Source organism: Orycteropus afer, unplaced genomic scaffold, assembly GCF_000298275.1.
Source record: "Orycteropus afer afer isolate SDZICR_OR568_19922 unplaced genomic scaffold, OryAfe1.0 scaffold00260, whole genome shotgun sequence".
NCBI classification, from domain to species: domain Eukaryota; kingdom Metazoa; phylum Chordata; class Mammalia; order Tubulidentata; family Orycteropodidae; genus Orycteropus; species Orycteropus afer.
Window position 1 is genome coordinate 318,562 of NW_006921847.1, and position 12,523 is coordinate 331,084.

At 34.7% G+C, this 12,523-nt stretch overlaps 1 protein-coding gene across 1 annotated transcript in view; it reads right to left on the reverse strand.

Moving 5' to 3' along the window:
* Window positions 1-12,523, reverse strand: part of G2E3 (G2/M-phase specific E3 ubiquitin protein ligase) — a 62,217-nt gene that overhangs the window by 19,769 nt on the left and 29,925 nt on the right. The window contains exons 6-11 of the mRNA XM_007950001.2: window positions 10,123-10,229; window positions 9,092-9,208; window positions 6,751-6,875; window positions 6,510-6,642; window positions 3,888-4,195; window positions 1,905-2,086 (exon numbers count right to left, since the gene is read on the reverse strand). Of these exons, the coding sequence (XP_007948192.1) occupies window positions 1,905-2,086; window positions 3,888-4,195; window positions 6,510-6,642; window positions 6,751-6,875; window positions 9,092-9,208; window positions 10,123-10,229 (972 nt within the window). The remainder of the gene's footprint in view (window positions 1-1,904; window positions 2,087-3,887; window positions 4,196-6,509; window positions 6,643-6,750; window positions 6,876-9,091; window positions 9,209-10,122; window positions 10,230-12,523) is intronic.

Genomic DNA, 12,523 nt, shown 5'->3' on the forward strand with positions numbered 1-12,523 from the left:
AATCATTGAGAAAGAAGGGCTGCCTATGCACAGGGAGACATCTTAGGGGGCAGGAGTCCATGGAGGGATAGACACTGGGAAGAGGTAACTATGGGGAGGAAGTGGGAGGGGAGCTGTTGCATTGTGGTAAACTGTAGTCAATGTCATGAGACAAAGAATATGTAAACTGCTGTATGGAAAGTGAATTTGCTCTGTAAATCTTCACCCAAATCACAATAAAAATTTATATATATATATATAGCTCTGAGTATCATTTGCAAAAGGAAGAAAAGAGGTTTTCCAAGGAATACAGAATGAGGACTAGTAAGACAATACTAAAAAATCCCTGTATTTCAAAAGTAGGAAGAAGCAGCATTAAAGACAGAAGTTAAAAGTAGAAGAGAATACAATGTTAAGGAAACCAGTCAAATGGAATTCTAAAAAGTGGTGACTGTGAAGTTAGAGAAAATGAAGGGTTATAAAAACAAAAGTCTGAATGTGGCTATTTAGAACCTTGGATATAAGCTTTGAAATGGCTATGTTGTGGGAGCAGTGGTGGGAAAAGAAACCTGATTACAAGAAGTTATGAAACGAATAGGAAATAAGTAGAGTTAAGGAAGTTAAATTATAAATTTTTAGTAAAGAGGAGAAAAAGGAAAAATAAGTTTAAGTGTTAAAGCGTCAATTTAAAAGATGTTTTTAAGATGAGAGTCTTGGGCCATGTAAATAGAATAGTTATAACACAGAATAACAACTTATAATTACACAGTGCTTACTCTGTACCAAGCACTATTCTTATTCCTTCACATATAATAAATAATTTCCATCTTAAAAAGAACCCTATAAAATAAGTATGAATCATTCCCATTTTACAGATGATAAAACTAAGGCACAGAGGGGTCCAGTAACATGTTCAAGGTCACACACCATAAGTGGAAGTGCTTGGATTTAAAGTGGAAGCAGCATGGCTTCTACATCTTATACAGAGCAACTAAAGATACAAGATATAGAGGTGTAACTGATTAATTTGACACTAAAGAAGATAACAATATTTTCAAAATAAAACACACAGAAGAAAAGTTACTTGAAATGAATACAAGACTGTCGTTTAAAATAGGGAAAAAGAGGTAGAGGATAGAATATGTTTTAATAGTAGGGAGGTTAAGGGAGGAAAAGTTAAATGGATCCCATTGTCTTAATTAAATAGGCAGTACAGTTTAATTAATGGTTAAAAGCACAGGCTCAGGAGTCAGACTTTAGCTGGATGTCCCCTGTAGTAACTAGTATAGCTATATGAATTCGGGGATGTTAGTTAATCTCATTAAACATCAGTTTCCAAATCAGTAACATTTAGGTAATATTCTTGTCTTATATGGTATTATAATTAATGAGTTAGTATATGTAACAGGTAACAAAGTCTGTTACAGTTAATACATGGTTACCTATTTTTAGTCAGGAACACTGTGACCACACACTTGTTTCCATATAGAATTCAGCTACCCAGCACTCATTCCTTCCTATAGGAGGTAGCATTATTACCTGATTGGTGAACCAAATCCTTCCACTCTTTAGGTCCATCTGCCTGTAACAAAGTGCTCTTTCATTTGCTCTCTAACATGGAACAAGGAATCTGGCTCACTTTGTCTCTAGCAGAATCTATATAGTTCAGGGGACAGTTAGCTAGTCTTTTAAAGACAGAACTAAGTCACACTGTCCGAGTGATTTTATCAACATCAAACCTGGAACAGATGTGTGATTTTTATATCAAGCTCCTATTACTAAAGTCTGCTGGTAAACAGAAATATTACACCTTAACAATCCCTAAGAACTCCACAGAGAGTATTATGCCATTGCAGACCAGTCATTTATTTTCAAATAATACTGAGAATGTAGTTTACATTTTAATAAACAAGTCCATTTCTTACCCTGATTATAATTTGTGCTACATCAAAGTCTGAAACATCATCGAAAATTGGTTGGGTATTCTCTGGTCCATAAACAAGGCAGTTAAATAAGGTTTTAGAAAAGAAACCAGGTGAAGGACCACCATGAACCAAAGAAATGGCAAGCATTTTGCCAGCTTCATAGTAAAGATTCTCTTTCAGAGCTGTAAATACAAATGGAAATATATCAAAAACACTGGAAAGATTATAATTTTTAATGAGTTCATATATAATTAAAAATTAAAATACAAAAAAATCTAAGCATTAGGTAAATACTAAATAGTTTAAGTCTCAGAAGCTATTACCACATAAAAAATATAATCTGTCCTAAAATATACAAAAATTACATACTTTCTCTAAATTTAAAATAATATCTTATTACAGGAAAATATGTCAAAACAGAAAACCTTAAAACTATCACCTATAACCCTAACACCTTAATAACTATTTTTTTACTAACATTTTCAGCTATGTAATATGCAATGTTACAATTAATATATATTTACATATTCTTGTTTATATATATTCTATTTGAATAGTATAATTAGATAGATTACTATATATGGTACTAGTGAGTCAAAGTATATTAACATTTTTAAGGCTGTTAATACATTTTGCTAAATTATCTTCCAAAAGAGCACTAATTTACTATCTTAGCAAACCCTCACAGCTTTAAATATTTTTTATTGTGGAATTTGTTATATATTCATTTGGAGAGACTCCCTTGGGTACAGAATTAGGTTAATTGTAATCTTCACGGAAGCTGATTGCCAACCCTGGTTCTTACGTGCTACCACTGTACGGGTTTGAAACGGCAACCTTTGGATTACCAGCTGAGCACAGACCATCTGCACCACCCAAGAACCTTTAAATATTTTTAAAGTTGATATTTAAAGCTTTTTTTGATAGGTCAAAAAGATATTTAAGTTTTTCTTCACTTTTTTCTCATAATTAAATAAAAGCCATTTAATAATTTATATTAACAGTATCTGACCTTTTAATAAAATCTCTACAACAATAACCTTCTGAGCTAAATAACAGCTGTCACATTTTACAGATGAAAAAACTGAGATCCAGAGAGCTCAAGTGCTTAATTTAAAGACAGAAAGCTACTGACATAGATGTGCACAAACTTGGATTCAGGTTTTGTAAGTTAAATCATATGCTCTCCACTGCAGTAAGCTGCCTTGAGTTATTAGAAGGGCTTTCAAGGAATTTTGGATTTTAAAAGATATTTAGAATTATGTATGTTTTGTATATAGTATAAATAATCCTTGATAATTTCTCAATTATTTCAGTGATGCTTCAATAGTAAGGAAGTACTAAGAAATACAAATAAAGAAGGAAATTCAAATGAGATGAAATAAGCTTAACTCTTCCAAATTTCCCATTATAGCAAAGGTGGTATTAAAAACTAGAAAATAATACTATAAAAACACACTGTTTTGAGAAGCTTATTTTAATTACATAATTCCTCACCAGTAAAAAACATAGAAAAGTATATATATAATTGTGTAGATAAAGTTCTTAAAAGAAAATGCGTATTGAAAATTCTGTCATGTGTGGACTGGAACACAGTGTTATCAGAATTCTGTGTTGTGAAGGAACATGCTAACTGCAAATTTCAAATATATAAACAAGAAGAATTCAAATAAGCACCCATTCCATTTAGCAACTCTATTCAAACGAAATTAGAGAGTGAATATAAAGTACATTTAAATAGTTAAACTTGATTATTGAAACATTTTAAGGTAAGAAATAATGAATATTCTTAAACAAGTGTTTTACCACAAAATTTACTTTATTATAAAATTATTTTCCCCCCTTTTCTGTGAATATCAGTATTTCAGTAATAAAGTACATGATGTATTTAGACCAGTGGTATTGAATATCAATTCTAAACAGATACTCCTTTTTTTTACACATGCTATATTCAGTACGTACAATAATAAATGAAATAATTACCTTGAGAATTAAGAGACAAGTTCTTTGACAAGGACCCTTCAAACAATGATGAGTTCTCAAGATGTTGGATTAAGAGACTTAGGAATTCTTGCTTTGGTCCAAGATGCTCTCTTCCAAAATTATCATTTTCATTAATATATGCTACTTCAATTGTATATGAAGGATTAAAGGTCTTATTTTTGAATCCATCTAAGGCACTATTCCAGATATTGGCCTTGTTGATATATAATTTTTTAGTTTTTTTTTTAATTTGAAAGCCTAACTCTATTAATATAGTTGAAATGTCTCTTCTAAATTTGGTGCCTTGCCTATAAAACATGAATTTAAAAATACAGGTAAGTACTCTAAAGTACTTTGATGAAACAGTAGTTTACAGCCAATAAAAAAAGAGAAAAAAGATTAAAAGGAAGTTCTTCCCTGACTCCCACCCAAAAACAGAATGGCTGCTACTGAAACCAAAAAGTTATCTGCTAACCTTATTTCTAAATCCTTCATTCCCTCTCTATAGTCTTCTACCAACTTAGAATAACTAAATGTTATTAAAAAAGGAGGCTTGATGGTCCAGTGCTTAAGTACTTGGCTGCTAATTGAAAGGTCGGCAGTACGAACCCACCAGCCACTCCATGGGAGAAAGATGTGGCAGTCTGCTTCCATAAAGGTGACAGTTGGACCCTGTAGGGGAGTTCTGTTCTATCCTATAGGGTGGCTATGAGTCAGAATCGACTCAATATTAATAGGTTTGGTTTTTTGTTTAATGTCATAAATGATTTATGAGAATGTTAATGATTACCTCAAATTTCATCAATTTAGTAGACTCAGGTTTAAGAGAATCTCAAATTCTTACCTTTCTGGCCAATGCCCATAGTAAACTTGCTTAATTACATCTTATTACCATGTTTACTATACCTTTTAAAAATATAGCAAATATAATCTCTGCTTACTATATACATTAACTATGGTTTTGAGAAATTATACAATATATTTTTACTTATAAAGTTAATTAGAAGTAGAGCCAATATTATAAACAAAATTCATAATCCTTATAATAAAGCATACTTTATTACAAAGAGCACTTTTTAATCTAGACCAGTAATTCTCAAAGAGGGTCCTCAAACAGCAGCAGCAGCATCACCTGGGAACTTGCTACTGATAAAAATTCTTGAGCCCTACTGCAGATTCACAGAATCAGACCCTTTGGACCCAAGGCTCAGCAATCTGTTCTAATAAGACCTCCAGGTAATTGTATGAACTATCTCAACTGTTCCCTACCTCAGTTTCTCCACATGTAACTGTAATTATTGTGCTCAAAATAATCCTGTTTTGGGCAAAGTCCATGGGTCATCTTTCTTTATCAAGTATAAATTTGTCCCATCCCAAGACATACAGTTCCCCAGTGTGGGTGAGGTTTTGCCTTTTCTCTCTTCCTGTGATCTCCCAGACTGAAGAAAAACAAAAGTCTTTGGAGGTAAGATAATCTTTCAGAAATATACTTTCTCCTGCCTGGATCAGTAAGAATTCCAGTGCTACTCTTCCAGAATGCGATGGCATGTTAAAGTAGGAACAAGGAGTCAAGCTTCCCTAGTGTAACGTCTTTGGAAACCAAACACTAATGCTGTCTCTTTTTTTGATACTAAACTACTGTAAAAATATTTATAACAACTTTTTCAGTTCTGAGTAGCACTTTAAAAGAGCAATTCTTTGCTTTTGAAATAGTTCTTAGTATTTGACCTACCTGTACAAAAAATTCACTTTTCTTTCTTTGAGCTTACTTAACTTGATAATCTTCTTTTTAATAAAAAAGTACTTAACCATACTTCAGCTAATGTTACTTTTGTCCTTTTTTTTTTTTTTTAACTCCCTATTGGCTAAAGAAAGGATCCTAAAAACTCTTCTGCAAAGCTACATATACTTAAGTCATGACTTTACCTGAGAGAAGACTTGACACAGTACAAAGATGTAATTCCAGTCTCATTTAAATGTTTAATTACAAATTATCTCAAACATTACTTATTTTGGTATCTTACGGAATTAGTTAGAAATTAATGTGGCAATACTTATAAATAAATATACCTTAAAAACTTTCTAAAGACAAAGGTGACATTTAGACCTCTGACAGTGAAAGTATATATATATTAAACAAGTTATCACAACATCAAACAATAAACCATCTCTTACATATTTCTTTCTTTTAACAATGTGACATGGAATTCATGGTATTTTAATTCCCTATGTTATTCTATAATCAAATAAAAATTTAAATGCACTTTTCAGGTCAGTGTTTATCAAACTGTCTTGAAAGTAGTTCTATTAATTTAAAAAATCTATTTTATATCACAAATCAGTACACAATAAAACAGCTACCACAAATTTCCCATTTCACACACACAGTTGACATACATTCTTCCTATGTGTACTGCAATTTGATATTTCACATCCTATTCTATCTCATCTCATTTCCTTTGTTAAATGTTGGTTGCAGTGATTTCATGATCAAATGCTGGATCCTAAAGTTTGAAACATACTATTCCAGACTATTCTACAAACAGCTAATATCATAAGCAAGTTTGTGTTATAATTTTCTCTAAAGTAATTTTTATATTTTTCTCCAATTCAAATGCATACCTCAGCAGATCTTTACTTTGAGCTCCAGGTGACTGTTTCAGCAATTTAGGTGATGACTCTTCCAATAAACAATCATTAATGCCCATGCTATTTGAATTGGGTAGAGCATGTTTTTTTGCTTTTTGAAAATCTCCTGCAGATTTAAACCCTAATGTTAGTGTATAATAAAAATACAGGTAGAAATTTTTTATTAATATGCATTTCAATAAAAACATTCTTATTCAAAATTATAAAATATTACCTGAATTGTAGAGAATACTTCTACATTCCAAACATTCCCAATTTTGCTCCCATGATCGTAGTGAGGAACAGGCTAAATGTGTCCCACTAGAACCACAACACTGACAGCGCTTTATTTCCCATTTGCTGAGGAAATATGGAAAAGCAGATGTTCACATTTCAGTATCAAATTCAGTCTAATTCCAACCATAGTACCACCACAGACACCATTTGCCAATACCCATACACAACCAAATCTTTTAATAAAGTAGAGAAAATAAATTACCTGCTTAAACACTCTATTATATTTTCCTTAAAGTCTACACTAAATATCAACACATATCTGCACATGCACAAACATAAACATTAGAAAGACTGTGATTCAGAGGAAGGAAAAAAAATTCCTTTGGATTTTCAGATGAGCTCTGGTAGCATAGTGTCTAAGGCACTTGACTGCTAACCAGAAGGTTGGCGGTTGAAACCCACCAGCCACTCCTCAGAAGGAAGATGGGGCAATCTACTTCTGTAGTGTTACTGCCTCGGAAACCCAAAAGGGGTCTCTATGAGCCGGGTCCGACTAGACGGCACATAACAACAACAACAACATGCTCATAGGGAGATTGTTGTGTCAGTGTCTGATAGAAGAAGCATTTACTAAATACATTATTTTATCTACAAATAAAAATCCACTCAAGGTGAGGAATTTTCCTAAAATAAGCTTGCTCAGATACCTCAGGTATTGTGTTGCACAAAAGGATCCAGACTTTCTCTCTGGTTCATATACATATTTCTCTCATCTGTTCCCTCTGTTTCCCTACTGTACTGTATGTGCCATGTGCATATTCTGTTTGGATGTAGGTGTGGGCTGTGTTGTGGGGCCCCCTCTTTGTGTGGATATCAGCCTGTCCTTTCTGTATGGGAATGGGTATACTTCTCTGATGAGTGTACAGATATGTAGGTGAAAAGAAAGGTGACTAGAGGCCCCACCTCTGGCAGTTGCAGGCTTATCCTTCTCCCTCTGTGTGGATAAGAGTGGGTAGAGATGTATCCTGTGTATGTGTGTCACCCTCTCTTCTGCAGACAGCAATGTCCAATGATGAAGACAAAAATATGACAGCTAACATGAGTGCTTATTATGTATCCAGCCCAGTTGTCATTATTTACATTAATAGTTTAATCCTCATAATTTCAGAAGGCAGGAAGAACCACTGTTACCTTCATTTTAAAGAAAAAGAAACCAAGGAACAGAGGGGTATATAGCTTGACTGACCAAATTTATAGCCTCAGAATAAAGTTTCCAACCCAGTTTATATGGCTTCAAATCCTTACTCCTAATGATTACATCATGTTGCCACCCACTGAAATTGCCTTCTATCACTGGGGTGAGAGGGAGGAAGATTACAAAGTATTCAGGTAACAGAGGTCCATGTCAGAGATTTATGTCCAAGAAGACAAGGTAAGGACACCAAATTCAAAAAGTAGCTTCCAAAAAGGAAGTTTCTATAGCTGTTTTGCTGGTTGACCAATGGCATTCAAGAAGTATATGTAGGTTAATGAACAATTGCCTAAAATGAATTTAGAAAATATCAATATTAATGAATATATTGCTTCTTAGAACTCTAAGGTGCTTTATTATTTACAATGTGCATTTATATACATTATTAAACCTATGCCTCAGCACAACTCTTGAGGGAGGAATTATTAATCTTTACAAAAGAATAATCAGGGCTGGCAGATCAACACGGGCAAGAAGACATATAATGAGAGATGAGATCACAAACCTTGAAATCTGGTAGCAAAAATAAGTTTAAATAATTTCAACTGTATCTTAGTAAACACAATAAGGGGACAGTGAACCCAGACTACAGGAGCCCTGGTGGTACAGTAGTTAAGTGCACGGCTGCTAGCCAAAAAGTCAGTGGTTCAAACCCATCAGCCATTCTATGGAAGAAAGGAGATGCAATTTGCTTCTGTAAAGATTACAGCCATGGAAACTCTATGGGGGATTTCTACTATGCCCTATAGGGTCGCGATGAGTCAGAATCAACTCCAAAGTAACAGGTTGGTTTTGAGCCTAGACTGAGTAATCAGGAGTTGGAAGATCTGCATAGGGAAAATTCTCAAAGCTGGCAAAGCCTCAGCTGAGTTTTCACAGATGACTCAGCCAAATCAGTTTCCATGTGAAACTGGCTCCCAAGATCCTTTTGAAGGTTTGATTTTACCCTGAGGCATCTCAAAGTCCTGGTGATCTGAAAAATCTGCCATTGAAAATCCTATGGAGCACAGTTCTACTCTGACACACGAGATCAACATGAGTCAAAATCAATTTGTTTTTGTAAGCAAAGCTGAACTTCCACAAATACCTATCAGGGGCATTATATTCTCGTCCTTCTTTGCAACGACATCGCCGGACATCACAACGCTCATAGTGCTGCAAAAGCTCTTGATAAGCATTTTCCTCTAATTCCCAAGATGCATCTCTGTAAATGAATCAACATACTAAAGTATACTTTGACTGAAAATGTTATATACAATGGAAGATAATGAATCTAAAAGTGAAAATATTTAGCATAGTTAGGAAGCAGGATAAAATCTAATCATTTTAGGATCACTCATTCCCTTCAAGATATAAATCCATACTGTCATTCTAACCTACAGAGATTCTTACAATAAATTATCCAATGTTTAATGAAAAATTAGTTTGTAAAACCTTTATTTTCCCTAATATTTCACTTCCAATTTTTTTTGCATGCCATTATTCCTTGATTTCTCATTTTTTAGTATTAGAAAAATTTTTCCCATATATTTTAAACCTTATCTCAATTACCTTAAATAATTTTGTATGCTATTTTGTAGTCTAGGAGTCCTGGTGGTGCTGTGGATTAAGTATTGGGCAGCTCTGCAAAAGAAAGATGATGCAGTCTGCTTCCATTATGATTTACAGTTTTGGAAATGCTGTGGGGCAGTTCTACTCTGTCCTATAGGGTCACCATGAGTCAGAATCAACTTGATGGGCAGTGGGCTTTGTTTTTAATTTTAAAGCCTATTATAATGATTTATAATTAAAATTATGCACAGTTGAAGTATTCCTTAAGAGACTATCTATCATGGGGATGGCACACAACAGGGCAATTTTTGTTCTGTAGTACACAGGGTCCCTATGAGTCAGAGCTGACTCAATGGCACCTAACAACAACATAAATCAATTCATGAGACACTGATGTCACAGACCAGGTCTCAAATAACTAACAATCTGGGGGTAAGGGCAATCTTTACATTTCACCACCTGAAATAGTTACCTGTTCATGATCATTTAATCATAGATAAACGATTACTCTGTTATCAAAGCATACATTTAAAATACATGTTTAGCAGAAGGCTAAAGGTTACTTACTTTTCAGGAATATGAATTCCCATCCTCAACATCTCTTCCTGAAATATATCACTGTTGTTGCATACTGTGCACCGAAAGAAAAACATTCCTGCATTTATTGCTTGAACCTACAGTGGAAAATAGAGGTCATTGTTAAAATTGTAAATTTTTAAATCAGATTATGGATTTAAATAACTGTTACAGATTCAATTTGCCCTCTAAAAATATACGTCAGCTTGGCTAGGCCATGATTCTAAGTATTATGTCATTTATTCTCTTTTTTGTGATCTGCTGTACTTGTCCTATATGTTATATAAATTCTAACCTCTATGATGTTAATGAAGCAGCATCATTGGCAGTTTTTTTAAGTTAATGAGGCAGGATACAATATACAGGATTAAGTTGAATCTTGACTCAAATCTCTTTTGGGACAAAAGAGACAAACAAGCAAGCAGAGATCAGAAGAATCTCATGCCACTGAGAAAGAAGAGTTGGGAACGAATTTGCTGTCCCTTGGACCTAGGGTCCCTGCACTAGGAACTTCTTAGATCCAGGGGAAGAACTGACAGACACATGGAGATCAAATCACAAGTGGATGGTTGAAAGGAGAAAAGGACCTTCCTTGGTGACAGAAAGAAAGCCTTTCCCTGGAGCTGGTGCTACGAATTTGGACTTCGTCTCATAAACTGTAAAAGCCATCCACTTGTGGTATTTCTGTAGGACTAGAAAACTATGAATTTGGTACAAGGCAGTAGAGTACTGCTCTAAAGAACACCAAAATATAGATGCAATTTTGGAATTGAGTAATGAGCAGAGGCTGAAAGAGTTTTAAAGTGCCTAATAGAAGTCTAGATTGCCTTAAAGAGACTTCTGGTGGAAATTTGGACATCAAAGGCAATTCTGGTGAGGGTCCAGCAGTGAGGAAGAGCTGTAACACCTGAGACAGCAGAGATAGTGAGTAGCAGCAAAAGAAAAACATGTTAGTGGAACCAGGAGATGGGAGTGAGATGGCTCAGGCATTACTGAGTTAAAATGGACCGGTTCTGGCCATATTGAATCAGACAACCATATGATCTACTATGCCAGGAATGATAAATTGAAGAGGAATGGCATGGCATTCATCATCACAAGAGATGTTTCAAGATCTGTCCTGAAGCACAATGCTGTCAGTATAGGATAATATCCTTACGCCTATAAGGAAGACCAGTTATTACGACTATTATTCAAATTTATGCACCAACTACCAAAGTAAAAGATGAGGAAATTCAAGATTTTTATCAACTTCTGTAGTCCGAAATTGACCGAACATGCAATCAAGACGTGTTGCTTATCACTGGTGACTGGAATGCAAAAGTTGGAAACAAAGAAGAATCACCGGTAGTTGGAAAATTTGGCCTTGGTGACAGAAATAATGCTGGAGATCGCATGACAGAATTTTGCAAGACCAACGACTTATTCATTGCAAATACATTTTTTCAACAACACAAACAGTGGCTATACATATGGACTATGCCAGACAGAGTACACAGGAATCAAACTGACTCCATCTGTGGCAATAGGCAATGGAAAAGCACAATATCTTCACCCAAAACCAGGCCAGGAACTGATTGTGGAACAGACCACCAATTGCTCATATGCAAGTTCAACTCAAAGACAATTAAAACAAGTCCATGAGAGCCAAAATATGACCTTGAATATATCCCTCCTGAATTTAGAGACCATCTAAAGAACAGATTTGATGCATTGAACACCAATGACTGAAAACCAGAAGAATTGTGGGATGACATCAAGAGCATCATCCATGAAGAAAGCAAGAGGTCATTAAAAATACGATAAAGAAAAACAGATCAAAATGGATGTCAAAAAAGACTCTGAAACTTGCCACTGAGTGATGAGTTGCTAAAGCAAATGGAAGAAATAACAAGATAAAGTTGCTAAACAGAAGATTCAAAGAGCAGCTCAAGCAGACAAAGCCAATTACTATAATAAAATGTGCAAAGACCTGGAGTTAGAAAACCAAAAGAAAGAACACGCTCAGCATTTCTCAAGCTGAAAGAACTAAGGAAAAAATTGAAGCCTCGAGTTGCAGCACTGAAAGATTCTATGAGCAAAATATTAAATGATGCAGGAAGCATCAGAAGAAGATGGAAGAAATACACAGAGTGACTACACCAAAAAGAACTAGTTGATCTTCATCTATTTCAGGAGGTGGCATATGTTCAAGAACCAATGGTACTGAGGGAAGAGGTCGAAGCTGTGCTGAGGGAATTGGCGAGGAACAAGGCTCCAGGAATTGATAGAATACCCATTGAGATGTTTCAACATAAGGATGCCCCACTGGAGGCACTCACTCGGTTATGCCAAGAGATTTGGAAGACAGCTACCTGGCCAACTGACTGGAAGAGATCCATATTTGTACCCA